At 37.5% G+C, this 24,422-nt stretch overlaps 1 protein-coding gene across 3 annotated transcripts; it reads left to right on the forward strand.

The window, feature by feature from the left end:
- Positions 1 to 1,881: 1,881 nt before the first annotated feature.
- Positions 1,882 to 24,255, forward strand: LOC127935262 (insulin-like growth factor 2 mRNA-binding protein 3). Of its 3 annotated transcripts, none has more exons than XM_052532960.1 (16): positions 1,882 to 2,563; positions 3,498 to 3,558; positions 11,411 to 11,459; positions 16,503 to 16,554; positions 16,657 to 16,720; positions 17,862 to 18,140; positions 18,526 to 18,660; positions 18,803 to 18,925; positions 19,580 to 19,715; positions 19,809 to 19,931; positions 20,101 to 20,172; positions 20,715 to 20,828; positions 20,912 to 20,986; positions 21,089 to 21,220; positions 21,332 to 21,445; positions 21,701 to 24,255. In XM_052532960.1, the coding sequence occupies exons 1-16, from the start codon at positions 2,389 to 2,391 to the stop codon at positions 21,797 to 21,799; spliced, it is 1,803 nt and encodes a 600-aa protein (XP_052388920.1). In that variant the 5' UTR covers positions 1,882 to 2,388; the 3' UTR covers positions 21,800 to 24,255. The 3 variants fall into 3 exon arrangements, with proteins under 3 accessions (XP_052388920.1, XP_052388921.1, XP_052388923.1); XM_052532963.1 differs by lacking the exon at positions 1,882 to 2,563 and adding an exon at positions 2,909 to 3,297; XM_052532961.1 differs by lacking the exon at positions 20,101 to 20,172 and having other exon boundaries at positions 1,885 to 2,563.
- The last annotated feature ends 167 nt before the right edge of the window (positions 24,256 to 24,422 follow it).

Consider the following 24,422-nt stretch of genomic DNA (forward strand, 5'->3'; position numbering starts at 1 on the left):
GCGAGCTATACTACTGGCATCCAGGCCCATGCTGTCTGACTTTACCCACAATAACACTTTGAGAAATCAGATATTCTTACTTTTTATTATTGTATATACAATTTAAAGTTCATATTTATGGCATTAAAAGAAGCTAGTTATATTCAGTTATAAAACAACTTAACTGAATTGAACTGAATTAGGATCTCATGGCTCTTTGTACGATTTTAAATGAGGTAATGGTGATTGAACAAAACATGATGTATAGCTCACTCTAATTCAATGTGTGTCTGTATGTGTTAAAAAGCTAAATAAAATTAAATAGTAGTGTCATGGGCGAAATTAATTAAATCCCATCACTAGCCTTTATAACATGGGTGCTCTAAAGGTGGAGGAAAATCAGATTATTTTAATAATAATTTTATCTATGCATGCTTCTGGTTCTTAATAGCCTATATTTATAGAATTTATTATTATTATTATCAAACATAGCGAAACTGTGTTAAATTCAAATTAAATTTAAACGTGTGCAGGATTATTATGGCGCTTGGTAAACCAAAGACGAATATATTTTAGCAATTTTTCATACGCCAGGTATGACATATCAAATAAATTACATAGATTGTCTCAAACTAAATTTGACTCGCCCACACGTAAACAGAAAAAAAAAATCCTGAAGTGACCATCTGATATCCACTCTTTACTATCGGATTTCTGGAAGGACATTATTTGTCATTTTTGTTTAAAACAACCCTCAAGTATAGTATCGCGTATTATAGATTCCTCCAAGGGCGTTAAATCTTAATTCGTCCTACAATTATCAGAAATCTGTCGGACGTGTCGTACTCTGAACTTGCGATGCAAATATTATAGCCTACAACTTGACTACATAAAAAACGACTTTATCTGTTTACGTGTACAGAAAAATATTTGAAAAAAAAAAAAGAAATCCAGCACGACCTATGTATGTGTGTGTGTGTGTGTGTGTGACAGAAAAGGAGGGAGAGAGAGAACAAGGCGCATAAGGGCGTGGGCCCAGTGTAAATGTCTCCGCTATACGTGGAAGGTCGAGCGATTTGCAGGCCGCACTCCCAGATATTATGCAATTCAAGCCTTTTTCTGTGGAACAGTTAAAGAATTGTGTCGAATCATGGGGGAATAAGTCTAAAGTTTATTGCATGAACCAACACACAGGCCTATGATCTCCTCTCGCTGTGCCAGAAGGAGGCCCGCCTTAACCACTCGCCATTACGACTTTTCTATGTTCCACATGGCCCTCCCCTTTCTTTAGGCACCGGAAGTGTATATATAATTCGCTTTGTTCAGTCTGGTTAGGTCACGTAACACTAGGCCACAGATGTCATATACTGTAGGCATGTATAGTTATTTTGCGTTAGAGTAACAAAAAATACATTACACATGTAGCTGTATAATTAATAGTACATAGTTGCGCGCATAGGATTTTTCTTCTTTGAATTAAAGAAAAGAAGAGGCACGTTGCTTGATTTCATATGGCCTCAATTGTTTAGAGGTTTACCATACCTCTATGGCACGTAGGCTATGTCATGTAATGTATAGCCTAGAATATAGAGTAAAAATGATGCAGATGCTGTATGAATGGCAGACCCTCCCCCTCATCCCCTATATGGCAGCCCACCACAAGCGCACATAAAGCCTCAGCGCTGCGTGCAACGCCTCTTTACAACTCCACCAACAACCAATAAGAGGGCAGAACGGCATTAGTAGAGAAAAGTCCACGGAACGGAATATCATTGAATGGTACAAAGAGTGCGCTTTTTGGACGGGATCCCTGCAAATGCTCGTACCCCATCTCTCTCTCTCTCTCTCTCACACACACACACACACACACACACAAACACACCATCCCTCTCTCTCCATCTGTCCCCACCCCAGTCATCCCTGTGCCATTTCCCCCAATCCGACACTTAATTGAGCAACCAGGACACCTCACGTGCAGGACTGATTTGTAGTTTGAACACGTGGCTCGTTGAAAAAAAGCAGAACTTAGGTTTTTTTTATTTATTTTTTAATCTTCTCCGTTCTCTCAATGTTATTAAGAGGCGGTGCTTACACAAACGAGTGTGACAATTTAGTAGCATCGCCAAATAATAAAGAAACTTTTTCTGTTTTCTTCCCGGCCTTTGCTTCGAGGAGGTGACGGAATAAATAATTCAGCACGTTTAAATCAACAGCCAACGCGAGTGCGCGCAACCACGGCGCCGATCTCGTCCGTCAAATATCTCTGTAGCTTGGAGTGATTGGGAGAACACTCCCAGACCCTCTGCTGAGCGACAGTGCGGCTCTCTCTCTCCAAACACTGCCCATCCGAGCGACGCGATAAAGGGCTGCCCCTCTGCTACACGGTCGCCCTTTTCCGTATACAACAAAATGAATAAGCTCTACATCGGGAACGTGAGCGAGCAGGCGAGCGCGCTGGACTTGGAAAGTGTCTTTGAGCAGTGGAAGATACCTTTCAGTGCACCCTTTCTTGTAAAAAGTGGCTACGCGTTTGTGGATTGCCCCGACGAAAAGGTAGCGATGAGGGCCATTGACACTCTTTCAGGTGAGACTTTTGTGCGTATGTGATTCGTACACCCTCCAGATGAATTACAATGCACACGCAACGGTCACGTTTAACAGTTAAACGCCTATGTAAAGCAGGGATGTGTTCATACACTGAGCAAGTGTAGACTATTCACTTTCAGTTTTTTAAGCCACGGGTTTTACTCGCCGAGAACGCCAATTCTCGCTTTAGTATAAAAATAACTGAACGGTAACTGTCTATCAAAGTTGCAGCGTTTCTTTTGTATATGCAGGGTGAAATGTGAAATAATGTGTTTAACAACTCCAGTATCCAAGCGGCGAGAGGTGGCACATGCTGTGTATTTGAATTAAAATAGTCTTGGTGTTTCGTGTGGGGTTTTAAACTCAGCTCGTGGAGCACTTTCTGGAAGTGAACTAAGGTGTTACACAGAACGGGTGGTTTTGCGAACTTTGTAATTGTAAAAATGTATCACTTCTCGCTGTAATCACGAGCTGTATCTAGAACACCAGGTGGTTGGGTTGCATTGGAGGCTTGTAGGCCTTTCGACTACTCCCTTGTCTCTACATTATGGGTTCATTATGTTTGGAATGAGTCTAAATTGTGTAAAGACTGCAATATTTGCCCTTAATAGACCGTCAGTGGACATTTAGTTTTTTTTTTTAACAAGTCAACGTCTCGCTGCTCGTAGGTGTGAGGCCTTCTCTCAAGCGTGTGGGCAAATTTGCCTTCCACGTTTAACCTCTGGGAATTTTGTATGTATTTATATATTTTGTATTATTTTGCTTTAGGATGTCTTACATTTTCTTGAAATCGAATGTCATTGTAGCTTCTGTATATGTAACGTAACTCTCTCTTCTTTTTTTTTGCACTTTCGTACATTGTGAACTTTTGACACACAATATACATTTTGCTCGCAATAACATGTAATTAAAATACTATTAATATTTTTCAGGCAAAGTAGAACTCCACGGAAAAGTCTTAGAAGTGGAGCACTCCGTACCTAAACGACAAAGGTAAGATTCACTGGTGAATTTCACAATTTTCTTAAAAAAAAAAAAGTCTGAGTCCACGTTTTTGTTTTGAATTAATATCTACAAATATTTCTTCCTGACGAGCCTTTATTTTTTAATCGTGCCTCTTGTTGTTTATAACCTTTCAAATGACTCGTTTGATTTTTTTTTTTTTTTACGTTCATATACTATCCATCAAAGTGTTATCTACAAGCAAAATCCAAGATTATGAGGTTTGACGGTGTGTTTTACGTAACTGCTTTAAATGTAAATCTACAGGCCGGTTTAGACAATAATAAGGTGTGTAAGCTACTGATTGAACCACCATGTCTGCAGAATGTGGATTTTTGTAATACATCTGAGGCCCTTTATATGTTGAGTTCACATTACTGGGCCTTTAGGCCTTCAAAAACGAAGCAAGAAACGCAGCAGAGGCGTGCAAAGTGAGAACGCAAACCTTGTAAACGCGACCTCACGTTGCACATGGATGTGCATTTATGGAGCGATGCTTGCTGCGGCGTCCATTTAATAAGAAACTACTATTTAGACATGCCTTTCAGTGCTTCCGCCCCCTCCTTCGCCTCCTCGCGCTGGTCAGGCACGAGATGGACTCCTCAGCACGCGTGGACTGCTAGGGTCGAGGTCTTGTCACAAAAACTGGTTCGTGGGTTCACAGGACCTATAACGACTAGTCGTGGTTTAAGCCACAAAGCACTGTTTAGTAACTGTGTACGAGTGGGTTGCAGTTTTATTGTAATTAAGTTTACCTAACGACTTCAGATATAACGAATATTCGCCTTATTTTCAATTTATGTCCGCTCTATGTTCATACAAGCTGTTTGTTGATTCCTTGGCATTTTGTATTTTTAATTTATGAATAACTAGCAGGTTAAATAGGCTGTATATTTTAATAGTGATTTCTCAGTAAAGAATAACGTAGTTTTCACGTTCTGTTTAAAGACGACAAGTTTAAGCATTTAGCATATTCAGTTTAAATGTTAGGCTACGTAGAGGTTGTGATCATTTGGATTACAGTAGGCCGTTTTTTGTTGTTGTTTTTTTTTAAAATGGTTTTACGTATATTGAGCTTAGTTAAATTTTAAGGCAATTCTTGATGGCCCTGCTTATGTTTTAACCTGACTTGATCCGTTTATTTGGCGTTTAAATTTCACTAACAGTGTATCAAAACAATGTTAAACGTGTAATGTAAAACTAATTGCACTGAGTTGAGTGTTTAAATTATAGAAACCATATAATTTAACTAAGTGTTAAGTGTAAAATGCTTATTTTGTGTGTGTGCTGCACATGTGCCATAAATGTTGATAGGAGCAGGTCAGAGATTGTGTAGTATATGTGAAGTTGGTTTGAACTGTGAGCCAATGGGAGCCAAGTATAGTGAAATGCATGATGGGAGTGATCATGCATTCTATCCTATGATTCTCAGCTTAAGCCCTGCCCACATTCACACACACACACACACACAAAACATAAAAATTGGGTAAAGTGTGCGTGTTATGGAGTCTTTCTTTTTCTGGACGCTTTAGTTTGGTCCGTGTGTGTGCTGCTTAGCTGCATGGACACAGGGTCCAATAATATTATATATAAATATTCACTTATACATTAAGGCAGGTTAACATAAATGTTAATGTTTACTTTTAATTAAGAATTGTAACTTGGTAGTGTATTTGAGATTAAAATATTAAAAACACTGAGCAGAGTCTGCATGGACAGCCCATTGGCCTTTTAGAAGTTTAGTTTTATACACCATTTTTCCTCCTCGATGACTAGCATAGCCATTTTTACTCCGAGTTTGCACTGTATGTGTGTGTGTGCATGCTCACGTGTGGCTTAAAGGGGGCCCCAACTGCTAGAAGAGAGTGTGGGAAAAGGGTCTTCAGCTAGAACAGAAACTCTGTGTGAGGAAAAAGTTTGAACCTTTGTGTGGACAGTCAGTCTTTGTTTAACACTTTATTTAATAATGTAGCAATGGTAACTTCTGATATAAATATAATATATTTATTATTTTTTTATGTATTTTTTACATTTATTTTGGCACTCATAACAATTTCTGATTGCAATCTACAATAGAACAAAATAGCTAGATATTTTGCATTCTTCTCAATTTGGTTTAAATTGCTAAAAGAAAAATTTAGGCCTAATATTTTTAGTGTGTGAAATCCCATTCAACCTTAATCTGTGTAAATTTTATTCCTTAATTTGTTGTTATTGGTATATGCTGTTATTATTAGTCCTGCCCTAATTTTTAGAGGTCCTTTTGGTTTTCAAGTAAAAGATTGTATAGATTTTTTTTTATTTATTATTACTTATGCATTTGGAGGTACTTTTCTATTTTTCTTTTATTCCTACTTATAGATGTAATATGTAACTTGATTGTTTTTTTGTTTTTTTTTAAACTTGTGCGTAGTAACTATGGCGGGAATTATCTGCATTGTCTTTTTAATCTAAAACCAAATAAAGTGTCTCGATTCAGACCGAGTTGTGAGTTCTCGTGATGGAGTCACTGGTTTGTGAATTATAACGTTCGGCTGTGTTTCCTGGTTCCTCCATGAGCGTTTGTGGTGGGAAGTCTTCCCCAACCGCCCCATTGTACTATGAATGTTCACATGTGCACACAGAGACAGTTATGTTGCATGTCTGTTGTTTTTGGAAGTAAATGAAGATGCCTTATACTTCCGTTGTGTCACAACCCTACCCCCCACCCTTTTCCCCTTTCTTGTCTTTAGGCTAACCTGTTACCATGGTAACCAGACCCCACCACCCGGGGTAGAGAGAGTTTCTGTTACCCTGAAATGGGGCACTAACACCCCACCCCCGTCCTGACCCCACACACAAAGCACACTCCCTTCTTGCTCCTATAGCTTAATCTGCTGTAGGAGAACATTCCATATTGCATACCCACCGGAATGCAGACCAGGGCTGGAAAAGCACCAATCCCACCAAATTCCACAAAAGAAAAGGGAAGTTTAATCCATTTGTGAAAACTGGAATGTTATATGAAGAATTTACTTGGTTGATTAAAATATATATATGATTTTCCAAATGGCATTAGCGTTTTGCAAGTAGGTGTTTTTATTTTTTTTTCCCCCAAGTCACTTTCCCCGGTGCGTGCAGCTGTATGTCCTTTTTTTTTTTTTTCTTTTTTTTCACTGGTCACACACATCTCTCTGATCATTCAGCTGAGTGCTAATTTTTGATACACGTGTGTGTTTAAACTAAGATTTTTTTTAGTAAACTAAAGTTTAAATGGTGAATGTGTGTATTGCCGGTTTTAGGTTATCTAATTCTGTCAGAGCTTTTCGCCACAGTGGATTTTTAGTGAAGCTTAGACAGCTTCTCATATTCTATAGAATCGCTCACAACCTATAATTTGAAGATCAAAATTATGTTTATTAAATAAGCTGTTTTTTCTACAGGAGTTGTTCCCTGTTAAAAAAATATTGTAAGCACTACCTCTGGTATTTTTGCCTCACTGGTTATAGTTTACAGAACCAAATTTAGATTGCGGTGCCTTGGATTTTTGACATCGCAAAAACGCTGGGGGAAACATCTAGGAATCACACTGAGATGTTGAATGCAAGTTGTGATGCATTTTGATAATTCCTAAGATGTCTCCAAGTGATTGTTCTCCTCTTGACATCTACGCGCTTCATGAACGCAAATGTCCCTTACAGCATGTACAACTTCAGTTTCATCTCCAGGCCTTACTCTATATAGTGATACATAGCTAGGATAGACTGTAGTTTTTTTTTTTTTTTTTTACATTATCTTTTTGTGAATTAATGTCAGTGAGTATATAACTTGTTTTTCATTTCTAGGCAAAACTGCATTCTATTTTAATTGGGCCAATTTGTTGCAGTAGTTAATGTGGCAGTGTACATGGAACCTTTTTTTTTAATCTTCAGATATTATTTGCATGCACATGCATGCTCCATCTTCCAGAAGCAGCATAGTATGACTGTTTTGTTTGACAGTTAGTTACTTCAGAAATAAGTTGCTACAATTAGTCCTCAATTAGAGAGCAAGTTGTTTATTTAGATGGCTGCGTGCTGTTGCTAAGCTATTTAATTTGGTTGCTGTACAATCTACATAAAATTCAGAGGAAATTGGTGAAATATAAATTTTTAGCTTTTTTATGCCCAAGTTAAAATGTTAATTCAGCTTAAATATTGCTTAAATCCAAGCAATATATTTGCTGCTGACAGTTATGTTAAAGCAAGATCATCCATCTGTTTTCTCACTGTCATAATTAAAACAGCTTGCGCGCTACAAGATATATATATATTTTGGCGGTTAACTGTCTTTTAGAGAGATAAAAGCTGACTTTTTTAATAGTTTGTAAGCCGAGTACAATACACTAAATAAATAATACAGATCAACCATTGACGTTATAAAGCACTTAGAACTGTTAATGCATGTGAATTGCTTGAAGCACGCATGCGAGTCCACGTCCGTTGTTTCCGTTATGGTAGATGAGTTTCTTTCATGCCTGTGTACTACAAGTCCCCTATTATTGCTCACTGTTTAGGCCTCAATCTATGTGCATGTGTGATAAACGTGAGTGTGAGTTTACCTGTTCAGGTAGAGGCATGTTTGTTCCCATGTCCTTTGTACATTCTGTTCTTTTTAATGTTAGTGTGTAAATGTGCAAATATACAGAGCATGAACTTTGGAGTCAAGTAGGCAGTTATAGATATTTCACTATCGCTGCACCAAAACATGCATACTAACGAAACCCATGTTAAAATTAAAGTACTGGTCTATAAAAGCGACATCACCATTAAATTAAAATTTACATCACAAAATGGCATATTTACAGGCTCTGTGTAAATCTGAATTAAGCTAATAATGCTGTGTTGTCATTTCTAATTGAATCAAAAGCAGAAATATAGATTGTCCTTTTTCTAACCCTTGATGCATTTAGTTCTTGGCCTTTAGAAAATTCTGTGTAAAAATAACATTGTTTCTATGGCTGATTCATGTATTTTTTGTTGTTGTTTTTCCCCTCATTGAATGATTCATTTGTGTAGTTTACATTGGATTTGTAGCCCAGTTGGCTTGTTGCTTGTACTCCTAGTGATGTAAACATTAAATGCTGTGTATGCGTTCCTGACCGCTGCAGGTGATTATATTGTCTTCCTCAAAGTGAACTTACTCTTTGCATTCATTGGCAAATTAAAGTTGATTCATAAGTTAATTTCGTTGTTGTCTCTAGGGGTGTGCACAAATAGTTGAATATTCAACCTGTAGTTATTTAAAAAATAAAAACACTTCAGATTTTACCAAGTGTTACTTTGCTTGCAGTAAATGGAAGGCAATCCATCATAAATCATAAAAAAGCCTACATAAACTTTAGTTATAACTAAATGCATTGGGTGGTGCGGTGGAGCATGTTAACATGTTGATTTGTTTGATCACGGAATATCGTTGTCTGCCTTGCGAAGCTTGCAGTTGCTTTTGATCAAATGAATCGGTGTAACAGAGTTATCATAATATCACCTCCACAATGAGAAATCACAAGAAATCTAAACAGCAGTCGAAAGACCGCTATCCAGCACAGCATTCACGACTGCAGGTGAGCCAGGTGTACCCGATTGAGCAGAGAAGAGGGCTTATCTGATAGCCAAATGATTTTGAGACAAGCCTCCTTTAAATTTTCCTGAGGGCGAGTAGTTTAAGAACGGAAAACACAAAGCACTGTAAGAAACTTTGCTTGGCACACCAATGTCTTTGTGTCTTTGGAACGTCTGTCGGTGCTCTTTTATTATTAGAGGAGCCAACTTTCATGTGGATGATATTGTTTCCCTCAATGATGTGAGACAAAATAAACTTGATAAACAGAGCGATTAGAGTGTATGTACTGCTTTTTTAATTCGCTTGAGCTTGAAATATATATATATATATATATATATATGTGTGTGTGTGTGTGTGTATATTTTATATATATATATAATATACACACACACACACACACACACACACACACACACACACACACACACACATATATATATATATATATATATATATATATATATATATATATATATATATAAATTATTCAAGCTCAAGCAAATAAAAAAAAAGCAGTACATACACTCAAATCGCTCTGTTTATCAAGTTTATTTTGTCTCACATCATTGAGGGAAACAATATCATCCACATGAAAGTTGGCTCCTCTAATAATAAAAGAGCACCGACAGACGTTCCATGTATGTGTATGTATATGTGTGTGTTTTTTTTGTTTAAGAAATGGTGACGATGTATTATTAAAAAATAATGTTGTCTTGTTAAATGCCATTTTTAAATAAACGAATAAGCCCAAATATTCGAAAACCATATTTTTGAAAAATGCCCCTCCCTAATTCTCTTACCTGTTGGTTTTGTAGACGTCAGTGTAGAATTTCTAATAAATAAATAAAAAAACCTTCACTTGTAGTATGATTATTTCTGAACTGAGCATTTCCATTTTATAAAATCCCCTTTAAGTTGACCCTTCGTTTATCAAATTATCTACATGTCAGCATTTGGGAAATCAAGGAAAATGGCAATATGCCAGACATTTCAGACATAATTACATCTTGTATATTCAGGTTTTATCTGTCTGCTAGATATGCAAAATAAATCTTAACATCTACAACTGAAGGTTAATTAACACTCATTTGGAGTTGGTCACCTCTATTATATACCTGCTTAAAATCACTTTCTTTTGGATGTTTGAGTCAACAAGGTGTTTGACAGTTACTGTCATAACCCATCGGTAAGAGTTTGTGGATTTGACTTTCTTTGTGATATTTTTGAGCTTTTTTTTTTTTTGTGAATAAACTGATTTTAATGAAGCTTGATAAGACTTTCTGAGATTCCAATGTTAAGTGGACTGTATTGAATGAGTTTTAAAGGAAACCGCTGTTAAAGAATTTGAAATTGCCTCAGCATTTTCTACCTATTTGATCTGGGTTTTTCTCTTTCTGTGACTGTAGTTTTCTTGGAAATGAACCCTGTTTACTATTTACTATCCCTGCTCCCTAAGTTCCATAAGCATCTCTATGTATCAGTTATTTTAGTTTATAAACCCTAATTTCAATAGGACGTGTGTGTGTGGGGTATTAGTGGACCGGTCTTGGTTGGGTACCTTGTCTTCAAATGCAACAAATCCCAGGTTGTTTTTTCTCCAGTTGATGAAGTCCAGTACATTTTTTTGGTGGCTTAATGGCACACAAAATCACCAGTTTTCTCCCCTCTTGTTCAATGAATTACTGCTTGTTTGCTAATATTGCCCATAACCGGTTCCCTAATCTGAAAATACATGTACTATATGATCAGGTAATTTTTTTTGGATGTATAATGAATAACTAATGCAAGTAATTGCAGAACAGTGGTTTTTGCTGGTCGATATGTTGAAACGGCATATATAGGATATTAAGTAGCTTTAGTCATTGACAAATGTTTTGAAGATCAAAGACATTTTCTGTTTGGCATTTGCAATATTAGAGAGGCTGTGTGATTAGACACCATCTAGCTTTAATTTTCAGTCATTTACTTTCAAAGAGACCAAAGAGGGAAGTGGAAGGTCTTCTGGTGACAAGTCACACACTATCTAAGAAATGGATTGAAATTGGACCTTTTTTTCTATAAAACATAGGGTAATTGTCAGAATGCTAATTTTAATCATTTTTCATTTTATTTGAGCTAGTAGAGTGTATTATAGAGATGATGTTACTCAAATCGTCCTCTACTGGGTGCTTCCAGACAGACTTAAATGCTTAATTTTGTCCCCCTCAAAAGTGAATGCCTCTTTTAAGAATCTGCACATTGAACACTTTATTTTGTTTTGCAGGAGCTGCAAGCTGCAGATCAGGAATATCCCTCCTCATATGCAGTGGGAAGTAAGTCTCTCTCTCTCCCAGTTCTCTTGAGGTGAAGGGGCTTGTATGAGGTGTGATTTCGAGCCAGTACTGTGACTTGCTGGCTCACCACCACAGCTCAGAAGTGTTGGTATTTGACCCACCTGATTAATATCCTATAATTTGACATCTTGGACCAAATGAGCGCGTACTTCCCAATAAAAATGCAATTATCCTTCTTATTTATTCAATTAGAGATGTTCTAAGCTGTCTTTTTGGTGGTAGCATTTTGTCTGTGTTCGTTTTAGAGGTGGGTGACTTTTAATTTTGTAAGGTCTGAGCATTGAGAAGCCTCATGTGATTTATAGTTACAAAAATCACTTAATGTGCTGATCTTTAAAAATCCTTCTTAAATTTTTGATATTTGAGATCGAAGATGGATGGTCGATATCTGGCATTTTTTGTTAAGTGTGGATGTCAAGAAAGATTCAAACTAAAAAGCATATGCTGTTCAGTTAAAGAACTCCGCTTTACACTTACTAACCCATTGTTATTGTCCTTCACTTATTAGAAGCTTTTGCGTGTAATGCTCGGTACGTCGCTACTTGCCATGCCGCTTTTCATGTGAGCTCAAGACAAGATCTCACTGACCCTTTGAAATGACATGCTCTTTTCTCATCCCCCTTTCTCGTTTCATTCCTGTTGTGCTGCGTGTGAATAGAGCTTTACTGATGTCCACAAAAGTACTCTGATCATAGGAATCAGTTCAGATTCAAAACCGCATTGTGCTCTGGCATTGTTTCCTCAGCTTTTACATCCATGACCGATTCTTCCAGTGTTTGAATTACTGGGGGAGCTGGGGGCAGAGACCCCCTAGGTCTAGTCCCTCTAGTTATATAGTGTAAAATCAGGCTTATGGGGGGGGCTTCCCAACTACCAGTTACAATTTAAATCTATTATAGTAGTAGGTCATTACCTTCTTGATGTTGGTTTAATTGTAATGATTTAAAGAAACATTCGCGTCAACAATAACCACAATTAAAATGGCCACTCGCAGTGCTTTGCATCGTTGGATTTAGTCAGCAGCATGTCACATAGGGAGCTTTAGTTGTTTTTAACTTTTTTTTTTTTTTTTTTTTTTTTTTTTTTTTTACATCTGCCAAAGGTTGGTACATTTGGAAATATTACAGATAATTATTTCTTGCTAACCATAAGATTAAAACTATATTTTTGATCCCATTGCACTTATGGTTATTTGCTGTTCTCTTGCAAGTTGCTTCATACAGAGCCAGTCATTGACTCACGGCATCATGTATGATACGAGTCAGTCTACATCCATGTGAAACTGCACCAGTCACAAAAACGTCAAGACCCAGCATTGTTTTGTGGCTTCATGTGAAGAATATTCCACATGTCACTTTCCAGGGAGGGAAATGGTCGTCCTAGATAAACTAATGCTGGTCAAATTTCCACTCAGGCAAAAGTTGTTTAACTGACTACCAAATAAACCGTGAACTGCGTGTTTTGTCTTTCTTTATCATTTGCATTACTTGTATTAAGGTTAGACTATCATATTTATAAAATTGGGGACTTATCTAGTAAAGTTGAGCTACAAACTCTATTTACTCACTTAAATGTCTTTCCCCTCTCCTCAGATTCGTTCGTTTTTGTTACAGGTAAAATGAGTAGCAGTATAATGGGAATGTTTGCCATCACAGTAAATCAAAGCTACTATATATGAAGTGTAGAGACGATTTAAAGTCTTTTATCAATGTATTGATCATGATGAATGAAGTGTTTCTAGTCAATATGATGTCTTATGTTTAACTGTCAACATCTTGTATTAACTTTATGTAAATACCAGTTTTCATGTTATATCTCCCAATAATGTCTTAAGATAATATTTAAATGCTTAGTTTTATGATCAAAGCTCATGATGCAGTGCAATACATGATTGAGTGATGTACAAATAAAGGATCCTCAAAAGCCTGATGTGTAATTCAATTTGAACAATTGTAGTTTTTTCTAACATTGATTATCAAGTAAACCTAAACTGCTTCAGTCCTGTAAATGTTCATCTTGAAATATTTTTAACAATATAATTTGTTCTTTTTATGTTTACTTTATAAAAGTCTGTAGAAGATTTCACAGCAAAGACATGTACCATGTGTAACATGGCAGGAAATCTTAAGTAAAAGGCCTTTTTTTATAATTCTATCTTTTTTTCTAATTCTTGACCAAGCAATCAGCCATTAATTCCCCATGTAGCACTTCAAGATTTGTAATTAAAACTGGGTTAGGGTTTTAATTTTTTTTTTTTGGTATGTGAAAAATATTTTTTCAAGGTCATAAGGGCTCACTTTTTATTTATTTTAATCTGTAGCCTTTTTGTAAAAGCAAACGATAGACATGAGGAAAGCATTATTTTAGCATATTACAGTTTAAGTTTTGTGGACAGGTTTTCTTTATGTATCTCAAGGCTGCAATTTATTTGAACAAAATACATTAACTTGTAATATTTTGCCAAATTATTACAATTCAATATCTTTTTGCCATTTTTAGGTGCACATTCAGTTAAAATGTGAAACACTACTTAAACTGTTAAAATATGCTAAATGCCACGAGGGCTTTAGGTAGATGTTTAATTTGTCCTTCGATGGAAGATGTGCATGTAATGGTTTCATTTCCCATGGATTTACAAATAAACATGGCTAAATTTATAGCACAATGTTCCTTTTTAAGCTCAAAATGAATCCGCAGTCACATGATGTCAGGCTGCGAAAATGTCAAGTACCTACTTGAGCGAGAGTTAGTTATTTAATCTCTCCCTTTGTTTTTCTTTGAGTTTGACCTTCCAGTTGTGTTCAGATAGAAGGTATTTGTTTTTTATTGTCTTGTTTCTTTGGGCATATGTTGAGATCTTAACGTGTGTGTGTATGTGTGTGTTATCTATTATGATGTAGATATGGGGATGAGCATTTTGCTTTGTGACCAGGCTCCGGTGAGTTTAGTCGGGCTGGATTTTAACCTGCTGCCCTATCTGTTTCATGTGTAGATGCCCAGAATGTGTAGATCAACCCCACTTCCCCTTCTCTTCACTGCATGGTGTCTGAAAGCCAACACCCCCTTCCTCTTTCACCGATTGAAGGAAGCCTTGTCTTACTGGCCTGGACTCAATGATTGACTGGTTATGTAGCCAATGGCTGAAAATGCCCAATGGCTGCTGGGAATTCCATAGTAATGCACACTAACCAATAGGATGGCTTGGAATGGAGAAGGGAAGTGGTGGTGGTTAGGGGGGTTGTGGGCATTAGTATGTATGACGTATAGGGGGCTGGTGTGTGTTTAAGCCTGTAGGCTTCCTTTTGCCCATGTTCAATGTTCGTCTGCACGCCTCCTCTAGAGTAGGAGTGGCAGAAGCGAAGAACTGCAGAGAATGAGTTGTAAAACTGTGCTTTCTTGAATTCTTTATTTGTTTGCATATGAGATTCCAAATGCTTAGTTTGCTTTTGAGTTAAAAGAATGACAGATACATTACAACTACACATAATATACAAATAAAACAAACAGTGCTTCATTTTCAGGTACAATAGGTGTATAGCATTCAATAAGTTTAATGAACAAATCTAAAAAATAAAACCCTATATAAATTGATTCCTAAAACAACTATTACATTTCTTCAGCAGTTGAGTGATTTTTCTGTTTTGTTGTTTTATTAACATTAAATGGTTCACCCCAAAATAAAAATTGTTAGCTCTCTGTCAATTTTGTCAGTGTTTAATATTTATGCCACAATTTACTATTTTAAACCACCTTCTGAACATAAATGCTATTTTGAGGAACGTGGAAAACCAAACAGTTGCTGGTCCACAGTGACTTCCATAGTTTTTTATGCTACTATCAAATTCAATGTGGACCAGCAACTGTTTGGTTACCCACATTCTTCAAAATATCTTTTTTGTTCAGCACAAAGAACTTAATACAGGCTTGGGACAACGTGACAGTGACTAATGACAGAAATTAAATTTTAGGGTAATCTATCCCTTAACAGTAATGACAAAAGGCTGCATGTTAGTTAGGCCTACTGTCCCTTTAAGACCTGCACGCATCTAATATAGAGACATATATACGTTATTCTCAACGGTTCACTTTCATTTTTGACATAACCAACTAAGTCTACATGTAAACCTTTGTGTGTTTTGAAAGTATTAGCACAAAAGATAACTTTGTTCAGGTCAGACCAGCGCACGAATGAAACATTTAAAATCACATGTAAATAATGAGAGTAACTCTACCTCTGAGTTAACACTGCTGTGAATGCATGTGGTGTTGTACAGTATATGACAGAGGAGCCAGAACTGCAGCTGATAGAACGATACTACGATATTTCCTCAAAAGCAGATCATGGGGGCATTATCGTCCACGATCAAAAATAGTCCTATCACACACCCCTATATTGAGTGCAACACCAATACCTCAATCCAATCGACAATTAGTTTTTTGTTAAACCACTACACTCTGATTTGCATCAAAGTAAATTTGTCCTTTATCTCAAACCCCTGGCTATTGCCCAAAAATTATACAATACTGAAGGAGAAATAGTTTTTGTTTCTATGCTGTTTGTGAACTATGCTTTTAAATCATTGCGCCTCAATCTGGAAATGTTCATAAGTCTTGTATAAACTGTTGCATGTAATTGTGAAACATTATGCAAGAATAGAATTGATCATTCATAAATGAGCTCCATGAAATATCACTACTTGCATTTCATCACAACTTTGAAGTGACCATAAAATGTATTTTTACTCTCATCTGTTCCAAACCTATATGGCTTTTTTTCTGTGCAACCCAAAAGCTAATATTTTGAAAAATCCACTGATTCATCCACAAAAAGTCAATTTGAAAGATTATATTGAATAAATTATTTTTGCGTGAACTGTCCCTTTAATACTTTACTATTCAACCTTTTTCACAGCATTATGGGTGTGTCTGGTTTCAGGTTTTTTTTTTTAACCACCTTTACCACAATCTGTAGTCTCTTAAAATATTGGTCATCACAGTCTGAAAGTGTCTTTTCACCTACAGGTTTTGGACGCGTTATTAGTGCAGTACGGGACAGTGGAGAGCTGTGAACAAGGTAGGGTGTGCTCTTCAGCAGATTGTCACTTTAGTAATCCATATATTAAAAGATTAGTTAATCTCTCCCCCTCTGTCTTCCTCTTTTCTCTTCCATCTTCAGTCAACACTGACACGGAGACTGCTGTTGTTAATGTGCGATATGCCGCTAAGGACCAAGCCAGAGAGTGAGTATCATCCGCCTCGGATTCGGCCGGCTCAGTCACCACCCCACCCCCTCCAGAGCGTCTCTGTCCCACCTCTTGCAGGGAAATGTGAGACTGTCAGTTCCATATGCACTGCTATTTGGATTTATTCAGCAATTATAATAACTCATTCAGTGCCACCTACTGTTTGATTGGTAGAACTGCAGAGTGGTCACAGGGGTTGGTAAAGAAGCCTCTGTAAAATGAACGGAAAGACTTGGATAAAGGAATCTAACTTCGTTGTTTGTGCACAATAGGGAGTTCCTGTTACCATTCGCAAGTGGCTCGAGCATTCCATCACGTCTAACCCCCATTCTCTTAACCCCCCACCATCCATCAGATTCACTTAAGTTTTACATGTGTCCTGTTTGAGAAGGAAGCTGATAGCAGAGATTATTTTCATGGCCTTTGTCAAAGTAAAAACTGGACTATATTGAATTTTTATTTATTTATTTATTTTTTTTTTAATAATAAATCAAGCTTGGTTTCTGGGGACCTATGCTTTTAAATGTTTGCAATATTTTGGGTTTCATTCATAACATGTTCATAAAACAATTGAATAAACTGTTATTAATGAATTAACAGATTATGCAATGATGGAACGGAGTATTTTCTGAAATGCAAAAATGTATTGTATTCAGAAATTAGGCCCATTTTAATTATTTTCAACAATTGGTTTTTATAGTACACTTTTATTTTGATTCACATCGCCAAGAGTCAAACTGTTTAAAGGTATAGTTAAACAGAAAATGTTCAAATGTCATTTACTGCCCCTCTTTGGTTCCAATTCATAAATGAGGCCAATTTTATTTATTTTCAGCTATTTATTTTGGTCCAAAGCAGCAAGAGGCAAACTCTATAAAGGAATAAACCAGATTTAAAAGATTTTTGTCTTAATTACTCCTAAATTGTATTTCATTAATTTTATTTTTCAACTGAGCATAATATCCCACACAAGAATAAGTAGGATGTTGGAGATGTATAAAAGTAGCTTTGTGTGGCTTTTGTCCTTTCACTGAAACGTAACTTTCAAGAACCATGATTAAAAATTAGTTCAATGAAAAGATCTGTTCATATTAGTATTTGTTAATGTTTCCCATCCTTCTGTTGCTCTTTTTTCCAGAGCATTGGATAAATTAAATGGCTTCCTTATGGAGAACTACGCACTAAAGGTTTCCTATATCCCAGATGAAGCGGCTGCAGCAGATGCCCCTGCCGTGGGTGGCAGGAGAGGTTTTAACTCACGCGGTCCGCCTCGCCAAGGCTCTCCCAGTCTGGGCGCAAGACCTAAACTACAGTCAGACGTGCCTCTGCGCATGTTGGTGCCCACCCAGTTTGTAGGAGCTATTATTGGCAAAGAAGGTGCTACCATCCGCAACATAACCAAGCAGACTCATTCAAAGTAAGAATACTCGGTGCACATATTTGTAAATAGTCCTGTTTCACTCTGTGCATATAAGCACGGCATATTTATTTTGGCATCCATGTTTAGATGTTACAACATTTCACACGGAGCACATAAGGCACTGCAAGTAAAGTATCAGTCCATAAGTCACGGTTGAATTTGTGAGATTATAAAAATAACACCAGTAACGTATTAATTGGCACAATAAAAATATTAATCACTTTCCGAACTTCTAAAAAATTACACAGAAATGTCCAACCTTTATATTGCAGCTAAGAAAAAGTATGAATGTCAAGGAATCTAAATAGCTTTTTGTGTCTATTGGACTCTACCAACCTAGGGTTGATCTGACTGCCCTAACAAGTTGATTACATGTGCACAGGATTGATATCCATCGTAAGGAGAATGCAGGGGCAGCTGAGAAGCCCATCACTGTTCACTCCACACCAGAGGGCTGCAGTTCTGCCTGTCGAAACATCATGGAGATCATGCAGAAAGAGGCAATCGACACCAAGATGTGCGTTGATGCACAAACACTGTGTCATACTGTTACTGTTGATCTGTCTTTGTTAGTCATACTACACTGTTACAGAGTCATTTACAGTCCATGCTGCACGTTCAGTCACAATATATACCCTTCTCTTTTCTCACATAAACAGCACTGAAGAAATCCCTCTGAAGATTCTGGCTCATAATAACTTTGTTGGCCGCCTGATTGGAAAAGAGGGACGCAACTTGAAGAAAATCGAACAAGATACTGACACAAAGATCACAATCTCACCGTAAGTAGTTGAATCATTGTGTTCTCTATACTTCATGAGATCATTGTTGTTGTTGTTCATTGTGTGCTGGATTCTTGGCATGCACCAGGTACATTCAGTTGAATTGTATACTTTTTGTGTGGATTTGTACGGGTGTATACATGAGTGATGCTTTGTGAACCACTGAATATGCAGTTTTCAGAGTTCAGTTGGAGTGTCTGACTTCCATCCAGCCTTTCGTATATAAAAATAGGCTGTATGATGAGTACTTAAGTGGTAGTTTGACATTCTAATGTAAAAACGTAAATAAATTTGAATGAGTTTTGATTTAGTATTTAGAAACTATCATACTATTTTGAAATGGCTTTTATTTTTGTGTTTTCATTTTAACTTTAGTCTTATACTAAGTGTTTATCAAATGTTTTTTAAATTGGCTTATTTTTATATTTTCAATTTTCAGTCTTATTTTAATTCAGTATATAGTTTTATTTTGTCGTATTTTTTTTTTCTTTTTTTACATTTCTTTGAGTAATATTTCAGTATCTAATGTCTAACTATGTATTTTATTTAATCTTTTTCTACTAACATCAATGACTTTAATAACTACACTGGTTTTCTTTAGAATGTATTTGTACTAGTAACACAGCTACTGTTTTATCATTTCATCAATCCCAGTCTGCAGGATCTGACATTGTATAACCCAGAGCGCACCATCACCGTAAAGGGCACATTAGAGGCTTGTGCAAAAGCAGAAGAAGAAATCATGAAGAAAATCCGTGAGTCCTACGAGAACGATGTAGCTGCTATGCATGTAAGCCTGCAATGACTTTCTATTTTAGTCTAAAATTGTATAGAGCACTAACTTCATCTCAAGAAAACCATCTCTGCCCTCTTCTTCCCCTAGCTACAGTCTAACCTGATTCCAGGGCTCAATCTAAACGCGTTGGGGATTTTTCCCGGTGCAGCGAGTGGAGGGATGTCACCCTCTGTGGTATCAGGTCCTCCAGCTGGGGCTCAATCATTTGGGGTAACACAATTGGATAAAAGTTTGTTTGTTTGTGTGAGTTGTTTAGGTTTGGTGTACACCTTATGAGAGTGGGGAGAGTATTAATATATGTAATGGCAAAATGTGAGCCAGGCACCTACAGACTGTGTGTGTGGGAGTGTGAGTGTTAATGTGTGTGTTTCTCCCGTAGTGCAGCGTGTTTGGGGGTGAGGTGCCATTTTGGGCCTCTACACTCTCCTCCAGCAGCAGCACAGCCTTTTCTGTAAGTTTTAGTTTTTTACCCACCATGCACTGCATGGCTTGGCTGCTCGCTACTGGACTGGCTGAAGGGACAAACGTCTGTTCCCAGATAAGTCGCTGCCCAGGGGGTGTCGCTCAGCCTCCACTAACAGAGATGCTGAAATGCTCTGGATCTGATGTTTAACACGTAACGTGTATGGATGTAGATCTAAAGTGTTTTGTGTGTCTGTGTGCGTGTTGATGGATAGGAATGAATGTTGTCAAGTTAGTTGGGATGGACATGAAATAATCTGTGAGACTGTTAGACTAACCCATTTTCTAATTGTTCTAGAGACCTATCTGAATAGTTCTCAAGTTGAATATTTACTTAATCTACATTTTTAGATTTATATATATACCTGTTGAGTGAATATTGACTTGTTCATTTGAGTAGTTCGTTGACTGAGTGAATGTTTTCCCAGGATGTCTTGTGGCCTGTTCTCTGGATGTGTCTAGATAAAAGCTGATTTATTTAGTGTTAAATGTGTTCATAACACATGAGTGTATTTGTGTCTGCACCCACAGATGGAGTCGGAAACCGTGCACCTCTTCATTCCTGCTCTGGCAGTTGGTGCTATTATCGGCAAGCAGGGCCAGCACATTAAACAGCTCAGCCGATTTGCTGGTGCATCAATCAAAGTGAGTGATGGCAAGAATGACCTTTTACCCTCTTTCTGATACTGTTTGTTAAACGTTATAATTTTGCTATGCTGTATGGATAGATTGCACCTGCTGATGAAATTGACACCAAGCAAAGAATGGTCATTATTACTGGACCACCAGAGGCACAGTTCAAGGTAAAAATGTTTTACACATTGTATGAATTTAGCCATTTTATGAATATACACTCAATTGATTTGCGTATTTATGCATTGATTTTCTGTGCTGTTTTTTTTCAGGCTCAGGGACGTATCTTCGGGAAGTTAAAAGAGGAAAACTTCTTTGGTCCGAAGGAGGAGGTTAAATTAGAGGGTCACATAAAAGTGCCATCATTCGCCGCTGGCAGAGTCATTGGCAAAGGAGGCAAAACGGTAAGTGGCCACTTTACATATCTAACACACATTTTCAGTGCTCGTGTTTGCTTTACAGATGCATTTAATCCCAACATTGCCTGTTTGTAGCTGATCTGTGTTTATTTTTAGGTGAATGAACTACAGAACTTGACCAGTGCAGAGGTGGTTGTCCCGCGGGACCAGACGCCTGATGAAAATGACGAAGTAGTAGTAAAAATCACAGGCCACTTCTATGCAAGCCAGGTGATTGAGCTACTAGACATACCAGAACTGCAGAATGGGGTTAAAAGGTGTAATCTTTCTGATGTTAAAACACTTTCTCTGAAAGTGTAATGTAATTTAGCCGCCCCTTCACTGAGCCTTACATAAAGCTTTGTCCAGTGTACAATCATTTAAAGAGGTTTAATCTTTTCTCCATTTATTGCTGAAGTGCTTTGGTATTATGTTATTTTGCTGTTAGATTTGAGTATTTCACCCCTTTTTTTTCATGTGTCCCAGCTGGCCCAGAGGAAGATCCAGGAGATTATCTCTCAGGTGAGGCGGCAGCAGCAGCCCAAGGCCCCGGCCACAGGTCCACCAGTCGCCCGGAGGAAATAGAGCCACTGCGTCTTCTCGGGGACTGAAAGGACACGGGATGCGTCCATCTCAGGGGTCAGGGAATGTCCTTACAACCCCACCCGCTTTTACACCCATTTCTTTTGATAGTTTCAGGATATTGTGTACACCTGCACCCACCCCCATCCCTTCAATCAAATCATATGAAAATCTGCCACCCAGTCCTTGCCTTAATATGGTAACTGCAGAGACCTTAATTGACAGAAGTTAAACTTTGTTTTTATTATGAGTTTACTGGGAAATGCAGCATGGTGTGTGGGTGACACAGGGTGGGGTTTAAGGTCTTTGGCTTGAGATGGAAAAAGGATTGTTGATGGAAGTACGCTGTCCCGGGATCTATAGTGGCTTTTTATAAATTCTGATGCATTTTATAGATTAATAGATATATATACATATATAAAATTATGAAAGAAGGTGGAGCAACACTGCCACTTATGACTGAGGGAAGTGTTGATTGGTGTTGGCCAGGAAACCAAGTTAATATGCATTTTACTGATCTACCTCAGGCTAGAGTACCTCAGAGAGAAAAAAAAGAAAGAAAACGATATATGAAAAAATGTTGTTCATTTTTTTTTTTTATTTTGCTTTGTGGTATTTTGTATACTTTATAAAGCTAATAGTTCTTGGACATTTTTATTTTTTTAAGAAAATGTAAAATTTAGTCTGTAGTTAACGAATGAATCTCGAACTCCGCCTTGCTCTGTTTGCCACGTGCGCGATGAATAACGGTATGTAACTAGCGTGCGTGGCGCGGTTAATAAAGTGGAGTTTGAGCTTCTGTGTTAGCTACAGATAGGAGAAAGAAAAGAAAAGCGCCTCAGTGTCGCTGAGGAGCCACCACCCTCTGAACACCGTCAAGGTAATGAGAAATAACGCCAACCGTACATACCGCATCAATGCCGTGCTCAAATGATGATTACTATCGGCGGTACCAGACGTTTCACCCGCATTTCATTACACTTCAGTCAGGGTTGGATGCAAGCAATAGAGGTCAGGGATAAACGACGTCCTGCTGTAACCTCTTTGACACCCACTCATCCTCAGTGCGACTAGTTGTCGATCAAATTAAATTAACGACCAGCCTGATTGAGGTTGTTTTTTTCTTTTCCCGTGCTTATCTTTTTTCCTCCTTTAAATAATGCGCTCCGTTTGTTCTTGGGACGGGCGTTTTTTGGCTTTTTTGTTTTTGCATCAAACTGGGCTTTACATGCCGAAGATTTTCAGTGTTTAACGTCAGTCAATGCGTGCAAGGGTTCGGGGAGTTACACTGTTCTGATGCTTTTGCGTTAATAGCTAACGTTAGGTTGCAATAGTCGAGGGCGTGTCTCTAGGCTAACGAGCAATAACGTAGAGATGGGGAGTCGCGAATTGATTCATTTATATCTTTCGTTTATCATTTCAAAGTGGGAAAAAAAGCAAAAAAAATGTATATGAACTTTAGCAAAGAAACAACGTTTAGTAAAGAAACTGAGAACCCAATATTCCTTTTTGTTTTCATGCAGAATGTAAATATGATTTGATTGTGGTAAGAGTGCATCGATGCTTCCACACTAGTAAGACCATTGTCTACCTCAGCTGAGGAAAGTTTGGGTGGTGGGAATACTTCCATCTTACCTGAGACCTCCAGCGCGCGCAGCGATACCTCAAGTCCCTCGCGAACACTTCCGCACTGGGTACGCGCGTGGCGCAGAGCGCTGACCAGAGGGGCACAAGTGATCGTTTTGTTTTATTTCCACCCTTCTCTTACACCGTTTTTGATCTACCTCTTATTAGAAAAGTATTTAAATTAGAGGCATAATGCTTTGTTAGAATCTATAAGGTCATGTTCCATCTGCCCCTTTCCTCACAGAAAAAAAATAAATAAAAAAAATAAAATAAAAATCATGTATGGCTAAACTAAAAATGAGTGACAAAATGATTTCGTTTTTTGCAAGCAATTTATTCTCCGATAACTGATTTGAAACCTCACCTGCTTTTTTCTTTCTGCTTCTTGGTTTGGTGATGTGGCTTCCTTGTATTGGGCTTTATTTCTTGCATAAGTATTATTGTATTAAAAGTCAAAGTGTTTATTTTGGATCTGATTAATGATGGCTATAGAAAAGGTTGTTTTCAAGAGCCTGCTTCATTTCTTGCTTATGAAATATGAACAATGAAGTCTTTATTATGTTACTTTTTTCATGTCTTATGGATGCTATAGGTTTTTTTTTTTTTTCCTGAGTTTCATTTCATGGCTGTGTTGTGTGGTGAGTCATGTTTCAGTGGGAATGTGACGTGGAAATCCAGGAGCTGGAATAGTTCCGGGGTAAAAAGTGGTCTGATTTCAGCATGATAAGCAACATCCCCTCCGACCGTGCTTGTGCGCCCTCACACACCTCCACTTGTCAAATTCTTCTGATACAAAGAAAATAATTAAAAGTCAAGTTGGCTCCTAGCTACCATTGTTTGTGATTCCTTGGCTGTTCTTTGTGTCAGTATTTGTTGAATGTTTTTACAGTTGCTGTGTGTGTGCGTTTAAGTGTTGCTTTGTCAACGGGAAGGTTGTTCCCTCCATCCCTCCCATCCCTAAATATTTAATTTCAATGTCAGTTCAAATACCAGTGCACTC

This window comes from Carassius gibelio, chromosome A19 (genome assembly GCF_023724105.1).
Source record: "Carassius gibelio isolate Cgi1373 ecotype wild population from Czech Republic chromosome A19, carGib1.2-hapl.c, whole genome shotgun sequence".
Classification (NCBI taxonomy): Eukaryota; Metazoa; Chordata; class Actinopteri; order Cypriniformes; family Cyprinidae; genus Carassius; species Carassius gibelio.